Genomic DNA, 23,778 nt, shown 5'->3' with positions numbered 1-23,778 from the left:
ATCTTTGTCTTTCTAACACCTAGGTCCTTATCCAACCTCTTGAAGGTAGGCATGGTCAGGTGACTTCTCAGGCCAATGAAACGAGGTCTGAAGTGACGTGTGCAGAGACATTGAATAGCAGGTGCTTCCTCTCCCAGCACCCTTTGCTCTGCATATGTGAGGTGCCATAGGATCCAAGTGCTGTGAAATGATAAACCAACGTAAAGGACAGGTGCCTTCGGCAGCAGCGTTGACTTTGGCTTATGTGAAAATAACCTTGCAGTGTTAAGACGCTGAGATTTTTGGAGTGTTTATGGCATAAGTTACCTATTTGGTATGAAGCAATAATCATATTGTCTGTAAATGAGACTAGCTTGATTCTCTTTTAATTCTTATATTTCTCATTTCTGTTTCTGATCTTATTGCATTGGCTAGCACCATGAGTACAGTGTTTAATAAAAAGTGGTGATAATATGTATTCTTGTCTTGATTTTGACCTTAAAGGGAGTATTTTTAAGTTTCATTGTTAAGTACAATGTTTATTTCAGATGTTTCATGGATACCTTTTGGCGAATTAAGAAAGTTTCCTTTTCAGTTCTGAATTTTGATATGATCATGCAGTTTCCTCCTTTAATTTACTAATATGTTTGTTGCTTCCTGATTTATTATCTAGGAATTTCCAATTTATGCCAAAAGAGACATCATTTATAATTTTCTTTTCTTTTGCTGTCCTTGTCTGAGAATTTCTTCTCTGTTTTCTTGAAATAGCTTGAGAGAAAAGAGACTTCTTCTCTCTGAAGTTTGGCGAAGCTCATTTCTAAATTTTCCTGAGTTGTATGTGTCTGTGGAGACAGGGAAGTTTTTTTTTTTTTTAACAAGCAGAATGAGACAGTGAGAGAGACAGAGAGGAAGGTCTTCCTTCTGATGGTTCACCCCCCAAATGGCCGCTACAGGCGCACTGCGCTGATCCGAAGCCAGGAGCCAGGTGCTTCTCCTGGTCTCCCATGCGGGTGCAGGGCCCAAGCACGTGGGCCATCCTCCACTGCCCTCCTGGGCCACAGCAGAGAGCTGGACTGGAAGAGGAGCAACCAGGACAGAACTGGTGCCCCAGCCAGGACTAGAACCCAGGATGCCGGCGCCGCAGGCGGAGGATTAGCCTAGTGAGCTGCAGCGCGGGCCGACAGGGGAGCTTTTGAATACGGATTCATTGTCTTCAGCTGATCTTTGTTTAGGTTCTCCTTGTTCATCAGTGAACTTTGCTACTTCACGATTTCCTGCAAAATTATTTCAACTAATTTTTGAAATTTTATTAGCATAAAACTAGTGTTCTCTGGTGATTTGGAATCTTTTTATTTTCCTGTGGTTGTGGACCTTTTCATTTTAAAATAAGGGCTATTTGTGCTCCTTTCCTCGTAAATCTAGCTACAGCTTGATTCCATTAGCTTTTCTAAAAGAGCACTTTCTGAACATGTTCATGTTTTATTTGGTTGCTTAATTCTCTGTTCATTACTTGGTACTCATATAATAGTTTCCCTTTGCTTATTATTTTAATGCTTACTTGGTTCTTTTTTTGTAGCTTCTAGAATTGGATGCTAAATTAATTTATTTTAAATCTTTCTCTTTTGACCTATAATCTTATTCCGAAGCACTTTTTGGTTACATTCCATAGGTTTTGCTTCATTGTTCTTTCACTGCTATTTGAAAATTCGTGTTGCGATTTACTCACTAAGTCATCAAGTTATTGTAGGTACACACTTGGAAGGTTAGGGACTGGCGTTGTGCTGCAGTGGGCTATGCCATCGCCCGCGGCCCCAGCTTCCCTTGTGAGCACTGGTCGAGTCCTGGCTCTTCTTCTGATCCAGCTTCCTGCCAATATGCCTGGGAAAGCTGTGGAAGATGGTTCAAGTATTTGGGCCCCTGCACCCACATGGGAGACCTAGACGGAGTTCCAAGCTCTTGGCTTTGGCCTGGCTCAGCCCTTTGGCCATTTGAGAAGTGAACCAGTGGATGAAAGATTTCTCTCTGTCTCTCCACCTTTCAAATAAGTAAATTTTTTAAAAATTTCAAAATATTCTCCCCCATCATGGTTTTTTAAAAATTTGTATTACTTTTTGTTTTGTTTTACTTATTTTTGAAAGGCAGAGAGATTCAGGCTAAGAGAAAGCGAGAAAGAGAGACAGAGAGGGAAAGAGAGAGAGAGAAAGAGAGATTGACTTTATACCTGTTGGTTCATGCCCCAAACACTTACAGCAGCTGGGACTGGGCCAGGCCGAAGCTGGGAATCTGGAACCCATTCTGCGTCTTTCATGTGGGTGACGGGGACTTGAGCCCACACCTGCTGCCTCCCAGGGTGTGCATCAGCAGGAAGCTGGAACCAGAGCAGAGCCGGGGCTAGAAACCAGGCACACCTATATGGCGCGAGCACATATCAAGCACTGTTTTAACTGCTAGCCTGGTGTCTGCCCTCCCATTATGTTTTTTTTATTTTTTTTTATTTTTTTTATTTTTTGACAGGCAGAGTGGACAGTGAGAGAGAGAGACAGAGAGAAAGGTCTTCCTTTGCCGTTGGTTCACCCTCCAATGGCCGCCGCGGCTGGCGCGCTGCGGCCGGCGCACCGCGCTGATCCAATGGCAGGAGCCAGGTGCTTCTCCTGGTCTCCCATGGGGTGCAGGGCCCAAGCACTTGGGCCATCCTCCACTGCACTCCCTGGCCACAGCAGAGAGCTGGCCTGGAAGAGGGGCAACTGGGACAGAATCCGGCGCCCCGACCGGGACTAGAACCCGGTGTGCTGGCGCCGCTAGGCGGAGGATTAGCCTAGTGAGCCGCGGCGCCGGCCCCATTATGTTTTTATTGTTGATTTTTAAAAAATGTATCTCATAGGCAGAATGACAGAGAGAAGGAGAGAGAGAGATCTTTCATCCTCTGGTTCACTCCCCAAATTCCTGCCACAGCCATGGCTGGGCCAGGCTGAAGCCGGGAGCCAGGAACCAATCTGTACCTCCCGTGTGGTGACAGGAAGCCAAGTTCTCGGGCCATTATCTGCTGCCTCCCAGGCCCAGCAGCAGGAAGCTGAGGCCGAGAGGAGTGGGACTTAATCCAGGCACTTTGTTACAGGGTGCAGGTGTCCTGAGTGTGACGTAACCTGCTCTCCCACAACATGCACCCTGTGGTTGAGTTTTAATCCCCACAAATGGTATGTGTGCAACTGAGGATTCTTACTATTCTCTACATGCTGATTAAATGAAGTTTATTATTTTTGTCAAGTGATTATTATTAATTTTTGGTCTGCTTGGTTATATACTTCTGAAGGAAATATATAAAAGTCCATTATCTTATGAGGCTGCCAAGATTTTGCTATATGTTTTGAGACTCTGTTGCTAGATTCTTACAAATTTCTAAGGATTTATATAATCATATTATGTGGTGAATTCCTCTGTGGCTTTGTTACTGGAGAAAGCAAGGGTTCTTGTCTTCACGCAAGGAAGAATTCAGGCGTGAGAAAGAGATTAAGTGGAAAGCAAATAGCAAGGTTTATTAGGGCAGGGACATGCGTAAGAACGGATGGGCACCTCTCCGGACAGGACCTGAGAGAGAGCCCAGTCGCTCAGACTGGGGGAGAGCGAGGTTACATGGCTGAGTGGAGAGAACACACCTGGGCAGGCCAGGCGGGTGGCTCAGCAGAGAGCAGAGAGCTGAGCGTGCAGTCTGGTGGAAGCCAGGAGTTTTTAAGGGGATGGGTCTTGCTTCTCCACCTCTGCTCCTCCTGGAACAAAAGACTTTTTGGATGTAAATACCAAAAATTCCTTTCTGAGTTTTCCCCTGAAGTTATCAGACTGGGGGAAGCCTGGCTGGTGTCACCCCGCCTTAGGGGAAGGATGGTTATGGGGTAGAAGGGGCAAGGCATTTGAAGTGCAGATGCTGGGCTGCACCTGGAAGGTTATCAGGATGACTTTGAGATGCGGATGCTGGACCCGGATGTCAGCTCCTGGATGTCAGCTCCTCAGGCCTTTGTCACACACATAAGCTCATTTCTGACTTCCTACCTAACAGCTTTTACACCTTTGACTTCAATTATTTTTGTACTACACACTCATTTATTTTTCTTTGCCCTGTTCCTGCTGTTTGCTGATAACTTTCCTATGTTCCTCCTGTATTTCTAGCTTTGCGACATTTAACTCAGCTATAGCTGGATTTTTTCCAACCCAGTAATTCAGTTTTTAAGTAAGTGAGTTTAGTTCATTTACAGTACTTATGATTTCCAAGGCACTTGGGCTTAATTTTATTATCAATTATGTGTATTGTCTTTACCAACTTTTTTTTCTGTATTTTATTTTTTCTGGTCTCCTATTAGGTTAATCAAGTTTTCTATTTTTCATTTTTCTCCCTTTGCTGGTTTTCATGCTATAGGCTATAAATTATTTTACTGATTATTTTTAACTTTAGTAATTTAGTATTTTTAATTTTGAGTCATATTTTTTAAAGATCATATACTTATTTGAGAGGTAGAGTTACAGTGAGAGAGAGACAGAGAGAAAGGTCTTCCTTCCGTTGGTTCACTCCCCAAATGGCTGCAACGGCTGGAGCTGCACCGATCCGAAGCCAGGAGCCAGGTGCTTCCTCCTGGTCTCCCATGCGGGTGCAGGGGCCCAAGGACCTGGGCCATCCTCCACTGCCTTCCCAGGCCACAGCAGAGAGCTGGATTGGAAGAGGAGCAGCCGGGACTAGAACCGGCACCCATATGAGATGCCGGCACTGCAGGCAGAGGATTAACCCACTGTGTCACAGCACTGGCCCCTTGAGTCATATATTTTAACCATATGCAATTTTCACTATTTCTGTCATTTTCTTTATTATGACTAGGGCCTGTAATCATCAAACAACCTGTTCCCCTTTCCTGTAACTGTTGCCTAATGTCAGGTTTGAAAATTCATTTTATGGGCATAAATTAATTAAATACATATTTGGTCAATTTCTGTGCTCCTTTTTGTGTCCTGTACAAGCTTGTATCTACCAGTAATTCTTTTTTTTAAATTATTTTATTTATTTGAAAGGCAGAGTTGCACAGAGAGAGGGAGACACACACACACACACACACACACACACACACAGAGAAGTCTCACATATGTTGTTTCACTCCCCAGTGGCTCCAATGGCCATGGCTAGGCTAGGCTGAAGCCAGGACCCTGGAACTCCATCTGGGTTTCCCATGTGGGTGCAAGGGCCAAGCACTTGGGCCGTCTTTCGCTGCTTTCTCAGGCAAATTAACAGGGAGCTGGATCAGAAGTGGAGCAGCCGGGACTCCCAACTGGAGCCCATATAGGATGCCAGTATCAAAGAAGGCTTAACCCACTATGCCACGTCCAACCTGCTACATGTGATTTTTTTTTTTTACCATGGCTACAGAGGTGGTACCTTACTATTTGTGTGCTCTAACATGTCTTAATTAATTAGGGAGTTATTTTTATATGCTAGTTTAGCTAGGTATAAAATTTTAGATTGGCAATTATTCCCCTCTAATGTTTAGTAGACATTGTCTGGCTTATAGATCATAGGGTATTGCTGTGACTCTAGTTGTTAGTCTTTTGTAGATAATTTGCCATTCTCTCTAGTAACTTTAAGATTTTCTCCTGGAGTCGGCTCTGTGGGATAGCAGGTAAAGCCGCTGCCTGCAGTGCCGGCATCCCATATGGGCACCTGTTCAAGTCCCAGCTTCTCCTTTTCCAATCAGCTCTCTGCTATGGCCTGGGAAAGCAGTAGAAGATGGCCCAAGTCCTTGGGCCCCTGCACCAGTGTGGGAGACCCGGAAGAAGCTCCTGGCTCCTAGCTTCAGATCCACTCAGCTCTGGCCATTGTGGCCAACTGAGGAGTGAGCCAGCAGATGGAAGACCTCTCTCTCTCTCTCTCTCTCTCTCTCTGTAACTTTTTCAAATAAATAAATAAATCTTTAAAAAGAAAAGATTTTCTCCTAATGTTTGGTGTTGCACAGTTTCATGGTTTATATTTGTCTTTATCACGCTGGGTAGTTAGGGGAAAGTTCTGGCTTGGGGGTTAATACTTGCAACTCTGGAAACGTCTCAGCTGGCCATTCTTCACATGTTTTCCTGCTTTTCCTCGATTCCTTTCTTCAGGAGGTAGTTGGCCCTCGTCACTGTCCGCTGCATCTGCTGTCCCCCCTCAGTCCTGGTTGCTGTTGGAGGTGGTCATCTCGGGGGAGAGATGCTGACTCCCTGCAGTCACAGCCTCCCTCCTCATATTTTTTCTCCTATTTATCTCCTCTGTTCATGTTTCTGCAACCTGAGAAGGGAGTCAATTTCTAGATTTCTCAGAATTTCAGTTCCTCACCTTTTCCCTGCTTTCTCCTTCCCCCAAAAAGTTAAATGTAAAAATCGGGTGTGTCGGTGTTTTTCTCCCCTGGTCACTGCATTCAAGAACTACACTGGGAGTCGAGTACCTCCATTTGAGTGTGGTTTTGGCCCTTACTCTTTCGTTTCACCGTGCACAAAGTAGGTAAACAGTTGCTTCAATGCCCCACTGCACAGCTGAGCCACACGAGTTGGGTGGTACTCAGCCCATCAGCAGTAGGGGGCAGTGTGAAGTCTGGCATAGCGTTCAGGTGTTGGGCAGCTTTGGGGAGAAACAGATGCATACTGGACATGAATTCAGGAGCTGGGGAATTTGGATGAGGCCAAGAGAGCTGGCTGCCCTCCCTTGGCAGGATGGGAGGTGGTAGGCGTTCTCTGGACGCAGCCTTCAAGAGGGTTCCCAAGCTCTCAGGGTTTTCTGGAGGACGCATAAAGGACTGGAGTTCGATTGTTGTGGAACATTCTGACGTGACCTTCTCAAGGCCAAAAAGCATCTTTGCTAGTTGTCAGCTAATCCGTTTATGTAAAAACACAAAACTGTGCAAATAAAATGCATTGTGCCAGGGCTGGAGTTTTTCCTCTCCCTACTCTTGCTCTGTTCACAATCTGATGTTTGCTTTTGTTCTAAGACTGCCTCCCATGAGGGAGCACAGCTAAGTCCACGCAGAATCAGGCCCTTCCCCTGGGCTGTGCCTGGACCCATCTCCCCTTCTGGTTGTAGACTAGAGTACAGCACTCACGGCTGAGCTTACAAAGGCCTTTCCAGTTTCCTCTCTGACACCTCTTTCTCCACGCTATTTACATGTGTTTAATGAGAGCCTTAGGTCATCTGTAGCAACCTGGAGCAGGAAACAGCAAAGTGGTTTGCATGTCTTGTCCCATCAGGCAACAGAAAGAACTTTTTAAGGTTAATAAGAACCAAGAATACCCGACATCCTGTGGTGCTGTGGTCTGTAGGTAGCTTGAGAATTGTGACTGACGGTATCCAGGATAAAGTGTTAAGAAGGTAGAATCTTCATGTGACTCCTACAGAGGTGGGGTCCTTGAGAAATCGGAATTGGATGAGGTTGTGAGAGTGGAGCCCCATGGTCCAGTCCTGGCGGCTTCATAGGAAGAAGGAGAGAGACCAAAAGACACACACGCACACACATGCACATGTATACACACACATGCATGCAATACCCATGCACGTGTATGCACATACATGCACATGCACACACATGCACATGCACACACATGCATGCACACATATGCACACAGACATGCACACGCACACACACACACTCCCTCTCTCACCACACAGTGCCTCACCACCTCTGGGCTCTGTCAGCAAGAAGGCTGTCACCACAGGTGGCCTGGGATCTTGTACCTGCCAAGCTGTGGGTCAGAGAAAACTTGTCATTATAAAGCTGCCTGCCCTCCGATATTTTATTATGGCCGTAAACAATGGATGACTCCCAATGTTGGAGAAGAGTTGTGTCGTTACAAAGGTGATTTTCCCAGGCTCTCGTCACCTGGACTGTTGGGGCCTGGTGGATCTGCAGCTCCTGATTCACCTGCCTTCGGTCTTGACCCAGCGGTGACCTACTCAGTCAGTCTTTTATCCACCTGTTTGATTCCCACCTTGGTGTGTGGGAGTGTTTCTCATAAACTCTCTGAAGCCGCATTTGGAAGTCTGAGGGCTTCCCGCTCTGGGGTTTTCTGTAGACCTGACTTTCCCATCCCCTCTGGAGGCTCCTGTGGTCCCTGGGACTCCTCTCTGTGCAGTAGGGTCAGGATCGCAGACTCGGGGGTGCCTCCACCTGGCTGCGGGTGCTGTCTTTGCCCGTGCGCGCACTCTGGGGTCCAGGCTGGTAACTTCAGCCTGTGGGTTTCTCAGGGAGGACGTTGGCACCCGCCTTGCAGATGTGCGGTGAGGACCGGATGGGCCGGTGGCCGGTGACAAGAAGCGCTGTCAGCGTTGCCGTTGCTGCTCCTGTTTTCTCTTGTTTTCTCTTTCGTACCTGGCTGACCCCTCGTCACCTCCGTTTCCCCCTCTTAACTCCCATTTTCTGAACTCTGGCCTTGGCTCTCGGCCTCCTCCTCACTGGTTTGGCAACTCTTTCCATGTAGGCAGATTCTAACCAGCCTGGGAGCTTCTCGCAGCACAGAACTGCGCCGTGCGGACACTGGGCTCTTGTCCATCGCTCCCGTCAGCATCCCTGCACGGGCCCCTGCCCGGCCGTGTCCGTGCCACTGCAGAGGGGGAGGAATTTGACTGGTGCTGTGGCTTAGTGGGTAAAGCCGATGCCTGCAGTGCCGGCATCCCATATGGGTGCCAGTTGGAGTCTCGGCTGCTCCACTTCTGATCCAGCTCTCTGCTGTGGCCTGGGGAGGCAGTGGAAGATGGCCCAAGTCCTTGAGCCCCTGCACCCACGTGGGAGACTCAGAAGAAGCTCCTGGCTCCTGGCTTCGGATTGGCGCAGCTCTGGCTGTTGTGGCCATCTGGGAAGTGAACCAGTGGATGGAAGACCTCTCTCTCTGCATCTGCCTCTCTGTAGCTCTACCTTTCAAATAAATGAATAAATCTTAATAAAAGAGGTATATATGTGGATATTTTAAAAAAATCTATGGCAAACTTAAAATACATTTATTTTAATGAAGAAGAATTTGAAATACATGCATAATTTTTCATAACATGCATTTTCATGAACTTAAAAGTTATTTGTTTATTTGGGAGGGAGGGAGGGTGGGAAGGGGGGAAGGGGGAGAGAGAGAGAGAGAGAGAGAGGAAAGCAGACAAAGGGGACTTCTGCCTGTTGACTCTGTCCCTAAATGTCTGTCATGACTGGGGCTGGACCAGGCCAGAGCCAGAGCCAGGAACTCAATCTGGATTTCCCCGAGTGGGTGGTAGAGACCCAGTTGCTTAGGCCATTACTGCTGCCTCTCAGCAGGGAGCTGAAATCAAACCCTGGCACCCCTCTGTGGGATGCAGGTGTGCCGACCACTGCCTTACCTGCTGGGCGACCACTGCCTTACCTGCTGGGCCGATGTCTGTGCCTCCAACGCCTTCCGGAGATCCTTAAGATGCAAGGATTTAAGCTTTTTGCACCCAAAATGAGCTCATCTTTTATTTCGTTTTCCAAGAACTTCTTGAAGTACTCCCCTATAGTTGTAATGACAGCAGTGCTGGTGTACCCTGGACATGGTTCTTATGCATCCCTCATTTTTCACATAAACCGCAGTTTTTATTTTTCCAACTGACTTGTAGAGTTCAGATGGAGTATAGATTCCCAATGAGACTCCCAGGGCAAATAGTTTTGGTGTTTATGGGCAAACAGTCCCAGCACTAAGAGCTCCATACCTGTGAGAAGATTAAGAGGCGTCTTTAAGTTTCATGGGACAAATCTCTAGCAAGTCTATCAATATTTAACAACGTTCACAAGCCTTTAAAAAGTCTCATGTTTGCCCTGTGAATCATATCACATTAAGGCCCGTGTTCTTCCTGCCGGAGCTGTGTTCAATAGCAGCCTTGAACTTGCAGCTGGATTTGGAGTGTGAGTGGAGCGGGAGGGAGCGGGGTGTGTGTGGAGCCCTTGGGGCTGCCCCCTTCGACCATCTCAGCTGCTCTCCCATTGCAGGGAAGCACTCAGAACCCCTGCCAGTCGGTGACTCGGGGGCCTGGACTCCCCCTCCCCACGCCCCAGCCCCTTCCTGTTCCTCTCTCCTGTGTCCCCTCTGCCACTCCTTCCTCCCTCTCCCCTCTCCCCTGCCCCCCGTCGCCCCGTCCCCCTTCTCCGAGCCTCCTCCCTCAGTTCTTGGCTTCTGTACTGGGTTGATGCTTTCTAGAGAGAAATGGGGGAGGTGTCTTGCGTTTGCGGGAGGGGGGGACTTTTTCTGCCAAGGGCCAGTTGGATGTTTGCAGCGTTCATCTGCAGGCCACGCAGTCATCAACTTAAAAATGAGCCTGCTGCAGATGTATGGAATTTCGAGTCCCGCCGGTGGCTGTCTTGACAGGGCCACATGATTTCGCAGGCCTGCGGTGGCCCGTGGGCTGGACTGTCCCCATCCTGGGAGGAGATGACGTTGTAGATGTAGCTTTTCTTTCCCTTCAAGCTTCCTGGGCGAGTTAGGCTGAACTCATCTGGCTTCGCTACGGCGGCTGCCTGCAGGTGACCCAGGAGAGAGCAGGGTCGCTGGGACGTGAGCCCAGGCGGAAGTCCCAAGGGCAGGGGCTGCACAGCTCCACGGAGCACACAGCTTTCCCGGCCTTTAACCCACCTGTCAACTCTTTGAGAACTGTCTCTACCTGTGGAGTGTTCTCTAGACGGAAACGAACAGATCAGCCCGGGGAGAAATCACATGGACAGCACCATGTGTCCCCTTTCGGAATATTCCAGAGAGAGGAGGCGGTGCGAGGACGGAGCTGAAGGGGACGTGCTGTTGTGTCTGCTACTTAGCGTGGTCGGCGGCTTGCGGATGTTCAGGTATCCAGTGCTGCGCGTAAGTTCATCCCTGAGTCCTTGCACTCCCCTGCGGGTGCTGCTCAGGGTGAGGGGCCTGGGTACAGCATGCAGCGCCTCCGCACGTGAGAGGGGAGCCACGCGGGTGCCTGGGGGCTGCGAGGAGGGAGACTGTTTGGCGCTTCTCTCCTGGCGTCTGGTGGTTTGCCGGCAGTGCTGGATGCCCCGTCCCCGCTGTCATCATGACACGATGTTGTCTGTGTGTGTGTCCTGAAATTTCCCGTAATTATCAATCAGCAGCAGGGACCCATCTTAGTCCACTCTGACCTCCTCTTAATGAATCCAGTCATCTGCAAGGATCTTGTTTCCAATAAGTTTGCAGCTCAACTCATGACACCAAATATTTCCTTAAGTTTTAAATTTTTTTTTTTTTTGACAGGCAGAGTGGACAGTGAGAGAGAGAGAGACAGAGAGAAAGGTTTTCCTTTGCCGTTGGTTCACCCTCCAATGGCCGCTGTGGCCGGTGCGCTGCGGCCGGCGCACCACGCTGATCCGATGGCAGGAGCCAGGTGCTTCTCCTGGTCTCCCATGGGGTGCAGGGCCCAAGCACTTGGGCCATCCTCCACTGCACTCCCGGGCCACAGCAGAGAGCTGGCCTGGAAGAAGAAGGGCAACCGGGACAGAATCCGGCACCCCGACCGGGACTAGAATCCGGTGTGCCGGCGCCGCAAGGTGGAGGATTAGCCTAGTGAGCCGCGGTGGCGGCGACACCAAATATTTCTTAACTGACCGGGTGAATGTTTGCTGAGTATCTGTTTATGTGCACTGTACTGTGTGGGGTGTTGAGATTTGAGTTAATATGATAAAGTGGTTCCTGGGCTCGAGCCACTTACAGTGAGAAGTAGAAAGACACAGAAGCAAACAGCAACTTTAGTACGGCAGAGTGAGGCGCAGGTATGGGCCAGGGACCCTGCGGGGACCCAGGAGGGAAGTCGGCCAAGTGTGCTCACCTAGGAAAGTCAAGGAAGGGGCAAAGTTTGAGCCGGATGTGGAGGGAGGGGTCGGCAGGAGTTCTCCAGGTAGGGGAGGGGCATCGGGGGTGGGGTGCACTGTGGGGGCTGAGTGCTGGAGCCACTTGGTCCGGTTTGGTATTTGACAGAGTTCTTCAGAGGCTGTGGGCTGTGGGGTGAGGAGGGAGATGGGCAAGGGGCTACGAGATCCCCTGGCCTGGGGGCCTGCAGGCAGGAGTGGAGTTTGAGACGCCCGTGGGATGCCCGGTTGGCATTTGGGTCTGGGGAGGCGGCGCCTAGGCAGAAGGTGGGGAGGGGAAGCGAGGATGTGGGGAGCGTCTGGGTATCACCACGGGAGACGGAGGGAACCCCGGGAGGAAGAAGAGCTGATGGAGGAGCCTCGGGGTGAAGCATCAGAGGCAGTGGGGGCGTCCCGGAAGTGAGGGCACTACAGAAGTCCAGGGCCTTGGTAGTTACAGGAAGAAACACTGGGCGGGACCACCCATATCACAGACAGGCGTGGAAGGTGAAATCCTCGCAGAGCCAAGGGGCCTCGTGGCCCAGGCTTGCCCTCCCGCCTGGCCACGCCTCATCTGATACTTCTCGGAGCTGTCATTAGGATCTTCACGGTAGCCTGTCAGAGGAACCCAAAGATAAGTCTGTTCGTCACACCCAACAGTGTTCCAAGGCTGTGTTCCAGGCAGGCTGGGTCTCTGTTCCAGCACCTCCTGGTTCCCGGCCCCCGTCTGCGGGAAGTCCCTCTGATCCAGCTCTCTGACCCCTGGTCCCCCAGGCTCCCCCATCGCCCAGGTTCTACCTGTTCTGTGGGCAGCTTTTTGGCACATTGCAGTTCACCTGTCATCCATGGCACGTTTCCGTGCGAGGGATGAGCCGTGAAGGCAGTATTTCAGGTAGTTGGAGGGTGAGGACTTGGCTCCGTGAAGTCCTGTGCTAATTGTTTCCTGGCCAAAGCAGCCTGTTGGTGACCTTCCAGCTGAGAGCTGGGAGTCGGGGCCAGGTTTTGGTGGGTTGGGCACGTTACTCGGTGCGTGAGGCAGCCCTGGCGAAGAGAAGAGCCTGTCCATTCCAGAAGCTGGATTTGGGAGGCAAGGAAGACTGGAGACTGACCAGAGGTGTCGCGGTGAATTTCAGCTCTGGGGTCACACTTACAGTAGAACTTCACATAAGAACTGGCTCCCACCGTAGTAGACACATCAGTACCATTTACATAGCTTATTATTCATACGTGTTACTATTCTAAAAAGTCTGAGAGCCGTTAAAGTTAACCAAGTTTATGTGAGCAGGAAGAAAGTTCTAGAACCGGACAGCATTCCAGACCTAATTGGGTTCGGAATGCCCCGTCCCACCACATGTGCAGGAAAGATGAGGGGCTTCAGAAAAATCATGGAAAATGAAACTGAAAGATCATGTGACTATTTCCATGTTTTGAAGCCCCTCCCTCTCTCCCTCCCTCCCTTCCAGTTTATGTGAAAAGTGAAATGACAAAGAGAGAGAGAGAGAGAGAGAGAGAGAGAGAGAGAGAGAGATCTTCCAGCTGCTGATTCACTCCCCAAATGGCTGCAACCACCCAGGCTGGGCCAGGCTGAAGCTGGGAGCTCAGAACTGCATCCCGGAGTGTATGGCTCCGGATCCAAGCGGTTGAGCCATCCCCTGCTGCCTCCCCACGTGCACATTAGCAGGAAACGGGATTGGAAGTGGAGCCAGGACTCAAACCCAGGATGCAGGCATCGCAAACAGCAGCCTAACTGCTGGCCCGCCATGTTTGCCCCCGAAGCTCCTTCTCTGTAGCCAGAGGAGTGGAGGTGCTGTCAGAAACAGCCTGATTGACAGCTGTCTGTGTTTGCCCTATGGGGCCAGGGTGTGATAAGGCCTTTGCCTTCCATAGGCGGGGTCTGATTGGTTTGCTTGGTTGGCAGCCTGGGAGTGATGGAAACTCATTGCTTGGTCACAAGGTGTGCTCTTAGATTTGTTTGCAGTTCAGGCTGCTTAGGGCCAAGCTTTATGACTTTAATAGACGGATGAGGAAATAACTCGCAGTCCCACCCGGCCAGACGCCCAGAGCCTGGAGTGTGGATGCTTTTTCTGGAACGCAGTGCTGGCCGGGACGGAGGTCTGACCGTGGCACTCCCGGGAGGAAGTGATGGGCAGAGCCGCAGAGCTCAGTCATGCAGGGACACAGCACCCTTTCTTTTATGGTTCTAGACTTTACCCAGATTATGCATTTCAGGTGATTTATTCCACAAATATTTGTGCATCTCCAAATACCTGGGCAGGGGATGGTTGTCCTGGTTCACCTGGAGGGGGGCGGCGATCGGCAGGGAAGCTGCATCGTTGCATGGGGTCCCCCGGGGCCTGCTTTCATCTTGACCACGATCCCTTTGTAAGGGGGGAATCACAAGAGTAGCGTGCGTGGAGATCCTTGTCTCCTGGGACAAGGCCTTCCCGAGTCTAGTGGAGCAAATGGCGTTCCCCATGAGACCTGGCAGGGCATGATGGATAGCAGCATGCTACCCCCAAGGCACCTTGACAAGATCTGTAGCCAGCACAATATGTGTACTCAGACGGCAGTGGTGAAATTCACCTCTAGGGGGTTACGTTATCATTTGCTTTCTTATTTATTTGAAAGAGTTACACAGAGAGAGAAGGAGAGGCAGAGAGAGAAAGAGAGAGAGAGAGAGAAAGGGAGAGAGAGGTCTTCTATCCATTGGTTCACTCCCCAACTGGCCACAATAGCCAGAGCTACGCCGATCTGAAGCAAGGAGCCAGGAGCTTCTTCTGGGTCTTCCACGTAGGTGCAGGGGCCCAAGCACTTGGGGCATCTTCTACTGCTTTCCCAGGCCCTAGCAGAGAGCTGGATCGGAAGTGGAGCAGCCGAGACTTGAACTGGCGCCCATATGGGATGCCAGCACTGCAGGCGGCGGCTTTACCCGCTACGCCACAGCGCCGGCCCCTCATTTGCTTTCATAAATGGACTACAAAGATGTCCCCTCGAATCTTTACTTCTGAACTTATCGGCGGTCTTTGTCTTGTGGATGAAGCGGGGGCTCTGCGGTGGCCGGGGTTTCTCCTTCTCTGGACGCCGAGAGTCCTCCCGCCGAGAGGAGAGCTTTAGTCCAGAATGGAGGCTCCGCACGCGCAAAGGCGTTGGTTTCGGGGAGCTGCTGGCACTTGCCAGGGTCTCCCTGTTTTACAGATTGGTTTCAGGTCTGTGTGTCTAGTGCTGCCCTCCTGTCCGCCCTGTCCCTCGCTGTCACCCTTGTTTTCTGTTTGGATACGCAGGGGCTCTGGAGTTCAGGAAGCTTGGGCAGAATCAGAAGTCTAGGATGGGCTGAGTGCTGGTGCCCGAGGCAGTGGGTGCAGGGCTTTCTATCTGCGCATGATGCGGCTCAGGGCTCTGCATCTGCATCGTGTCTTTCGTCTCTTTAGCGCCACAGTAAATTCCTTTTACGTGATGACTCAGCGCACACCCAGGACCCACCAATGTTTGCCTTTACCGTTCACACACTTTCTAGTATGTCATCCTATTCCATTCTGCTTTCTTATCGGCGCTTGCTCTAATTAAATGAACTTTATGGTGCATTGGTGGACTGTGATGCAACACTTGAAAAAGTTATACTCACTCGCTTCCCTGAGAAGTGGAGGAAGTGGAGGGTGGTGGGAACGCGCTGCTGTGTGTGTGTATCTGGGATGGGCCGGGAGGGACGTGCTCTTTCATGGTGTGCTTCTCGGGTTTCGCTGCACCTCCCTGCCGCACTGTCGCAGGGTGGGAGAGAGCTGGGAGGCTGGGATGGAGGGGGCACGGCGCTCTGCCCGGCCTCCCGTTCCTGGCATTGATAGCCGGCTCAGTCTGCCCAGGCGCTGTTAGCTGCCAGTTCCTTACACCTGTCCACTGTTTTCCTGTTGATTGCTCATGACTGTAAATGGAGAACCAAGGTGTGTAGTCCAGAAAGTTTGGTGAAACCACATGGCAAGTGTGCTGCGCTGTGTTTGAGTTCCTCCGGGGAACTCACCCCTTCCCTGTCCGGGGATCTCTGGTTCTCGGCTCTGTGTCTTGGCCTCCAGGTGTTGTCCAGGGTGTGGGCCTGGGGCTCTGCCTCGGGCCAGGCTGCATAACTTTCAGCCTGAGGAATAGCAGTTGTGTCTGCATTTGGAAAACAACCACAGGTTCATTCTCCGGTCAAGTCTGGTCAACAGAATCTTCTCACTTTTCCACAGACCAATTAGTAGCAAGTGCTGGAGGCTGGGGAGGCTCTCGGAGGAGAAAATGCAGGCGTGGGAAAGTGCTGTTGCCTTGACATTGAACTCGCCCACCTTTTACAGGGGCTAGAAGCCACTGGGAAATCAGAACCAGCTCCCAAAGCTGAGGGCCCCAAAGGCGGCCTAGCCTGGGGCAGAAGACTTAACTGCAGTCAACAAACACATCTCAAGAGAGTGCCTGCTGCGTGGGCGAGAGGGCTGGTATTGGAATTTGGTAGGGTTGCAGTGAGATCCGCAGAGAGAGTTTTCCTGTAGCTAGGAGAAGTAGCAGGCTGAGGGCAGTCGACGTGTGCCATGGAAGGCGGAGGTCTTTGGCTCACATGATCCTGTGCAGGCGCAGCTGCTTCCAGAAACGTCACTTCTGGGGTTCCCCATCCGAGCAGCTGTGACCTTGGGGTTCCCCGTCCAGGCAGCTGTGACCTTGGGGTTCCCCGTCCAGGCAGCTGTGACGTGTTATTGTGTGCACAGTGTTTTGAAACCTGCTTTGCATCGCCATAGGCCCACGTCCTGGGACAGCCGACTCCGTGCCAGGTGCTCGCTGCGTTCGTTCTCCTCTGGTTTTGAATGCCATGGCTGTGTTCTCAGGGTAGACTTTTATTCCCTTTGACCCAAGAGTAGAGTTTTTCTGGGGCTGGGACTGTGTCTTCTGCTTCCTCTTGGCTTCTGGGCAAGTCTAATGGGACATTTTCTGCTGTGAAGCTGACAGGGCATCTTGGGAAATTCCTGTCTGTGGGCGTGACCCTCATGAGCCACAGGAGTCCAACAGTGCAGGGTTGATGGTGGGGGCAGGGTGCTCCACACCTGCCCGGCTCGGTTCCTCAGCTGGGGTGGGCAATGGGGCGCCATGGCTGGGCTGCCAGTTGGGGTGCCGCGTCCTGTATCAGAGTGCCTGGTTTCAGTTCTGGCTACTCTGCTTCCAGTCTAGCTTCCTGTTAGTGTTAGTGTAGACGATGGCTAGAGTACTTGAGTCCCTGCCACCCACGTAGGAGACCTGCATGGAGTTCCAGTCTCCTGGCTTTGGCCTGGCCCAGCCCTGGCTGTTTCGGGCATATGAGGAGTGGACCTATGGATGGAAGATCTCTCTCTCTCTCTCTCTCTCTGGGCTTCCAGGGAGTGCTGGGACGTCGTCTGTGGTGTCTCAAGGTCTGGCAGAGACAGAGCCCCGGCTTCGAAAACTGCAGTGCCATGAGTCACTCGTGGCCTTTGTAGCGGATGCACCTTCTGCTACGCGATGCCACATTGCCTTTCTGTGTCCCTGGGGAGGCGACCTGTGCAATGCCACTGCCGGTCTGACGAGGGTTACGGGAAATCTAAGGGAAGGAGTTGTGTGCTCAGTGCCTCTCCAAAGGGTGAGACTGGATGCGGGCGGCTCCAAAGGTTCCTGGGAAAATGGAATTAGAAGATCAATTTATTTTGTTGCAAAAAATATTTGTTTTTATAACATGTGCATGTTTTTCCATAACTTTTTGAAGGCTTGGACTTTCAAATTTTTTGTACCAAAATCAGCTTATCTGTTAATTCCTTTTTCTATAACTTGTTGGGAGTGCCTTCCCACCCCCAGCCCACCCACCCCCAGACCCAGCAGGGGCACGAGCACAGCAGGGTGACTTCCTGGTGAAGCCCTGCTGGCATAAATAGTTGTGTAACGTGTTCTTGTGTCAGCAGCCGTCTGGAGTCTGTCGACTTCCAGCTCACAAACCTCCCCTGCTTCCCTGCGCTCTGCGGGAGCCACCAGGCGGGGAGACCCCTGGCCTCGCCCTCTCTTGCTCCCTTGTTCCTGATGCTGTGAGGATCCCTGGGCCGAGGCCTGGGTGCATCTCCCCTCGCTGCCCTGGGCTCTCCTGGCAACACCCTTCCTGCTCCTGCCTCCTCCACACACCGCGCAGTCCCCTGCGCGATCCGCTCAGGCTCTCGTCCAAGACAAAACTCAGTGACTAAAGGCCATTGACTCACGAGCTGGCCGCCGGGGAATCCGTCCGCCCTGGCCCTCCCTTGAGCGCTGGGTCGAGGGTGCTGGGTGGAGGGAGAGTGACTCCCGCGGAGTGAGAGGGGCGGATGGTGGGCCCACGTTCGTGCTGCCGCGGGGTGAGTGTGCTCTTTGGGGTGTAGTGGAAGAGGAGGGTGTGTTCACTGTTAGGGGTGGCCGGCCGGTTCCCGGAGCAGCTGGTGCTCAGAGCCTTGTGTTTCCACTACACTTGTTGCCTGCAGGTGATGAGCCATGGTTCTGGCTCGTGCGTCCGTGGACATGGGGGTGGTGGCGGTGATGGCCGCATCGGATGCTGGCGATGCTGGCTCTGCCAGCGGCAGCCCTCTGCTCTTTTTGGTAGCAAGCTAGAGAGAGGCAGGTGAGGGGGCGAGGGCTTCTTTCCCACAGCCTCATGAAAAGGAACCCGGTTACCTTCCCTGTAGACAAGCAAAGCAGGCCAGGTGAAGTGCCAGCCGCTGCCCAGCTTGGCCTTAGTGGAAAAAGTAAACTGTAAGAATGTTCCGGAGGTGCGATTCTGTTCCCCTCCAAAGCAGCTTCAGGCAACTGGCATTTTCCAGTGCAGTGGCTCGAACCAGGACCAAGCCCCTGTGCCCCGTACCTGCTGCCAAGGCTCCCTCCAGGACGCAGGACGTAGGCCATTCCTGCAGGTGGGGACAGAGTCTCCGAGGAGCAGAGAGCGAAGTGCCGGTGCACGCCTGGTGCTCCTTTCCATCGGGCTCCATGCCTGGGGTGTGGCTTGGGACGGCTGACGCCCCCTGGGTCGCTGCCTCCGGGGGCCGGAGTTACTGACCGTGTTCCCATTTGCCAGAGGCAGCAACTGAAGTCCTGAGATGTTATATAACCTGCCTGGTATCCCACCGTTAGTCAGCTGGCTCCCCACCCCTCTGGGGGTACCACGTGCCCCAAACCATGGAGGGTCCCTCTAGGGCTGTTGTGGCCAATGCCACGCCGAGTGTCCCTGGCCGACCCCTCCTGTCGGGGTTGGCTCATCCTCCGAGGTGGGGACGGAGGCACCCGGTTCCCCCAGCCCTGCCCCCAGATCCCTTTCTTCTGCCTCCACCCGGCTGAGCCAGCCGTCACCACCCTCCCTTTTCCCACAGCTGCCCGGCTCGATGCTGGAAACCTCAGTCGGAGTCTGTTTGCAAGGTTTTCAGAATTTGGCTGCATCCTTAAAAACTCTCAGATATATTCTGAAGTAATTAAACGATTATTTGCCAAGCCTATAAGGCCATGGGAAAGAGTTCATGGAAGGTGGAATTGAGAGGTAAGTTTGTTTTGGTGCAAAAAACCTTGAAATCTATGCATGTTGGGGGGCAGATCTTCAGAGAGTTCATGGAACACGTGTGTGTGTGTGTGTTTTAAACACTGTGCATGGATTTCGGAATTTGCACCAAAAGCAGCGTCTTTTAATTGCACCTTCCATGAACTTGTTCAAATATGCTTGCATTCTGGACGTGAGAGCCGTGAGGGCTGACCTGAATCGATTTTTTTGATGACAAAATTGATTACATCAAGCAAGATGAAATTATGCCATTTAATTGTTTTTAGCCTAAAGACTGGGGAGCGATCTACTTGTGAGGGAGAGACAAGACGGCACAGGCTCACTACAGGAGTAGCTGATCGAGCAGTCAGTTCAGGATATGAAAAAAAAAGCCAGAAACCAAAACAAAACCCAAGGTGTGGCTCTCCCATAGCTTACAGAACCATGTGCTGCCTTTGAAACATGTGGGGGGAGGCCGAGCTGCCGTGGGGGAGGCCGAGCTGTGGGGGGGGAGGCCGAGCTGCCCTGTGGGGAAGCCGAGCTGCTGTGTGTGGGGGGGAGGCCGAGCTGTGGGGGGGGGGAGGCTGAGCTGCCGTGGGGGGAGGCCGGTGCTGCCCTGGGGGGAGGCCGAGCTGTGGGGGGGGGAGGCCGAGCTGTGGGGGGGGGAGGCCGAGCTGCCGTGGGGGGAGGCCGAGCTGTGGGGGGGGAGGCTGAGCTGCCGTGGGGGGAGGCCGAGCTGCCATGGGGGGGAGGCCGAGCTGCCGTGGGGGGAGGCCGAGCTGCCCTGGGGGGAGGCCGAGCTGCCATGGGGGGAGGCCGAGCTGCTGTGTGGGAGGGGGGAGGCTGAGCTGCTGTGGGGGGAGGCCGAGCTGCCGTGGGGGGAGGCCCAGCTGCCGTGGGGGGAGGCCAAGCTGCCGTGGGGGGAGGCCGAGCTGCTGTGTGTGTGGGGGGAGGCCGAGCTGCCCTGTGGGGAGGCCGAGCTGCCATGTGTGGGGAGGCCGAGCTGCCGTGGGGGGAGGCCCAGCTGCCGTGGGGGGAGGCCGAGCTGCCATGTGTGGGGAGGCCGAGCTGCCGTGGGGGGAGGCCCAGCTGCCGTGGGGGGAGGCCGAGCTGCTGTGTGTGGGGGGGGAGGCCGAGCTGCCCTGTGGGGAGGCCGAGCTGCCCTGTGGGGGGAGGCCGAGCTGCTGTGTGTGGGGGGGAGGCCGAGCTGCCGTGGGGGGAGGCCGGTGCTGCCATGGGGGGAGGCCGGTGCTGCCGTGGAGAGCTGCCGTGGGGGGAGGGGGAGGCCGAGCTGCCGTGGGGGGGGGAGGCCGAGCTGCCGTGGGGGGTGGGAGGCCGAGCTGCCGTGGGGGGAGGGGGAGGCCGAGCTGCTGTGGGGGTGGGAGGCCGAGCTGCCGGGGGTGGGGGGTGGGGGGTGGGGGGTGGGAGGCCGAGCTGCTATGGGGGGAGGCCCTGCACAGGTGCCCCAGCAACCAGCCTGCTTCTGTCTCAACACGCTGCCTCCTGTTGCCTGCATTTCCTCCCTGCGAACAGTAGGGGGCGAAACCCCTGCTCTTGCTTCCTCGTCCACGGAGGTAAGGCAGGTTGCCTTCCTTCCCAGAAGTGGAAACTTGGTGGAAAATGCTTCAAGTGTCTGAAAAGCTCTGTGAAGCATTTCAGCCTGAGGCCAGGCCGTGTACACCGGCGTTTGTCTTCACGTAGGGAAATGTATCCGTGCCCTACAGGAGCATAATTTGGCTTTTGGAGATATGGGCATCTTCCCTTCCCAACTGTCCACTGGGCACCCGTGTGCCAATCCTGTACACTGGCCAAAAAAGAAAAATACAAAAGCAATCCGTGCCATCCTTAGGGAATTACTGGTTAGTGGAAAGGCGGGTGATACCAAGAATGAACAAAAATGTAATCCACTAGTCCCAGGGTTTGCACAAAGCGTTAATCAGAGACCACCTGGGAATCAAGTTTAGGCACTGCAGCTCAGCCCCGAAGGGCCTTGCTGAGGGGTTGGTGGTCAGGACTGAGCCTGTGTGTGGTGTGGGGAGAAGATGGCCCTGGCCAGGGAGCAGAAAGGGGACAGGTGTGGCCCGAGGGCGGAAGGCGGGGGTCACCTGGAGGGGTGAGCAGGACCCGTGAGCCTCAGGCGTGTGTCAGAGCCTGGCGGCTTCAGGTGGCCTCACAGCACGTGCGGTGTCACTCCCGCTGCCTCTTCGCTGATGCTTCTAGAATGATCTTAGTCCCTTGCTTTAAGTCCCCTGTGGCCTGCACGCCGAATTCCTGTCACTGTTCAGCTCTTTGTAGGGATGTCCCCCAAAGCAGCCTGGGTGCTGTGGCCCACCCGAGAGGGCCACAGACATCCTGAGTCATCTGGGAGAAGACGCTCCTTACGGGGCTTCTTCTTCTTCTTCTTCTTTTTTTTTTTTTTCAAGATTTATTTTATTTATTTGACAGGCAGACTTAACAGAGAGAGAGGGAGAGAGAGAGAGGGAGAGAGAGAGGTCTTCCATCTGCTGGTTCACTCCCCAGATGGCCACAACGGCCGGAGCTGTACTGATCTGAAGCCAGGAGCCAGGAGCTTCCTCCAGGTCTCCCACATGGGTGCAGGGGCCCAAGGACTTGGGCCATCTTCCAGTGCTATCCCAGGTCATTGCAGAGAGCTGGATTGGAAGAGGAGCAGCCAGGACTAGAACCGGTGCCCATATGGGATGCTGGCGCTTCAGGCCAGGACGTTAACCCGCTGAGCCACAGCGCCGGCTCCGGGGCTTCTTGTCTTTATTTTCAGTGTGTTCCGCAGGACCGCTTCATTTCACCAGCCCCAGGAGATCCGGGAGTGTCCACAGAATTTCAGGAGTCTCTGAGCCGGTTGGTTGTGCCAGATGAACAAAGGCTGTCTCCGAGACATTCTGCCAGTAACATTGTGCCATGTTATTAATTTGTTTGATTTTCTGGGCAGAGGACAGACCCCAGCACTTTGCTTCTCATATCGAATAATCAAAAGCTTATTTTTCGATAAACTTTGTTCTGCCTACGGGCACCGTATTTTAGTTCCTTTAGATGCAGTGGATAAAGTTGGGTAAAATTGCTCAGTGCTATTTGAGCTGTTGTTTAGCAAAGAATCAAGTTGCAAAATCTGTTGAGTTGTGGTTGTGTCTTGGCTGCTTAGGTCTTGGCCGCTGTACCTCAAGGCACCATATGGAATTTAAAAACAACACAAAAGAGGGGGGCGGCGCTGTGGCGCAGCGGGTTAAAGCCCTGTCCTGAAGCACCGGCATGCCATATGGGCGCCGGTTCTAGCCCTGGCTGCTCCTCTTCCGATCCAGCTCTCTGCTATGGCCTGGGAAAGCAGCAGAAGATGGCCCAAGTGCTTGGGCCCCTGCACCCACGTGGCAGACCCGGAAGAGGCTCCTGGCTCCTGGCTTCGGATCCGCCGAGCTCCGGCCATTCTGGGCCATCTGGGGAGTGAACCAGTGAATGGAAAACCTCTCTCTCTGTCTCTACCTCTCTCCGTAACTCTTTCAAATAAATAAAATAAATCTTTAAAAAAATTTAAAAACAATGCAAGAGAGAAAGCTTAAGCAGGGCGTAGATGCAGGGAGAGAGCCGAGCCCCGCAGAGGGACCGACTGCGCCTGGCGTGTTCACGGCTCTCCCACGCCGAGTCCAGCGGCTGTGTCCAGCCAGCTCCTCCGTGTTCAGGAGAGAGAGGGAGCCTGAAGGTCCAAAGGTGGCTTCCCAGCAGGAGGCAGGCTGATGGCCTGGGAAGCAGCCGTTCTCTCCCCTATAGCAAGTGCGGGAGGCAGACCGGCTGTGTGCAGCTGGGGGAGCTCCAAGAAGACCTCCACGACCGGCAGCATCCCCTTTGTGGGCGCTTCAGAAAATGCCAGGAAAAACAGAATTGAAAGACAAGCTTGGCCGGCGCCGCGGCTCACTAGGCTAATCCTCCGCCTGTGGCGCCGGCACACTGGGTTCTAGTCCCGGTCGGGGCGCCGGATTCTGTCCCGGTTGCCCCTCTTCCAGGCCAGCGCTCTGCTGTGGCCTGGGAGTGCAGTGGAGGATGGCCCAAGTCCTTGGGCCCTGCACCCCATGGGAGACCAGGAGAAGTACCTGGCTCCTGCCATCGGATCAGCGCAGTGTGCTGGCCGCAGCGGCCATTGGAGGGTGAACCAATGGCAAAGGAAGACCTTTCTCTCTGTCTCTCTCGCTCACTGTCCACTCTGCCTGTTTAAAAAAAAAAAAAAAAAAAGAAAGGCAAGCTTATTGCGGTACCAAAAATAAAACCAAAAGGAAATCCATGAGTAGTTCTTTTTTTTTAATGTGCATTTTCCATGAGTTTTTGGTTCAGTAGGTGCCCAGTGACTGCTGGTCCCTGCTGTGCCCTGAATCTGGCCTCCTCTAATTCACATGCTGAAGCCTTATTTGGAGAGATTTACTTATTTATTTGAAAGGCAGAGTGGTGGTGAGGGGA

General features: G+C 52.9%; 1 protein-coding gene across 8 annotated transcripts in view; it reads left to right on the top strand.

Annotated features, from left to right (window-relative positions):
* The window catches only part of B3GALT5 (beta-1,3-galactosyltransferase 5), a 46,498-nt gene that overhangs the window by 7,474 nt on the left and 15,246 nt on the right, over positions 1–23,778 (top strand). Inside the window, exons 1-2 of one of the 8 annotated variants that reach the window (XM_070071805.1) lie at positions 9,813–9,878; positions 10,722–10,808. The exons of 4 other annotated variants lie outside the window; for them this stretch is intronic. Coding sequence is in view for 2 of the 4 variants with exons in the window: in XM_070071802.1 (XP_069927903.1) it covers positions 10,684–10,824 (141 nt within the window). In the remaining 2 variants the exon portion in view is untranslated. 3 more of the 8 variants (XM_070071808.1, XM_070071804.1, XM_070071802.1) reach the window with 3 other exon arrangements.

This window comes from Oryctolagus cuniculus, chromosome 4 (assembly GCF_964237555.1).
Source record: "Oryctolagus cuniculus chromosome 4, mOryCun1.1, whole genome shotgun sequence".
Taxonomy (NCBI): Eukaryota; Metazoa; Chordata; class Mammalia; order Lagomorpha; family Leporidae; genus Oryctolagus; species Oryctolagus cuniculus.
Note: the sequence above shows the minus strand (reverse complement) of the source record. Positions and strands in the feature narration are given on the sequence as shown.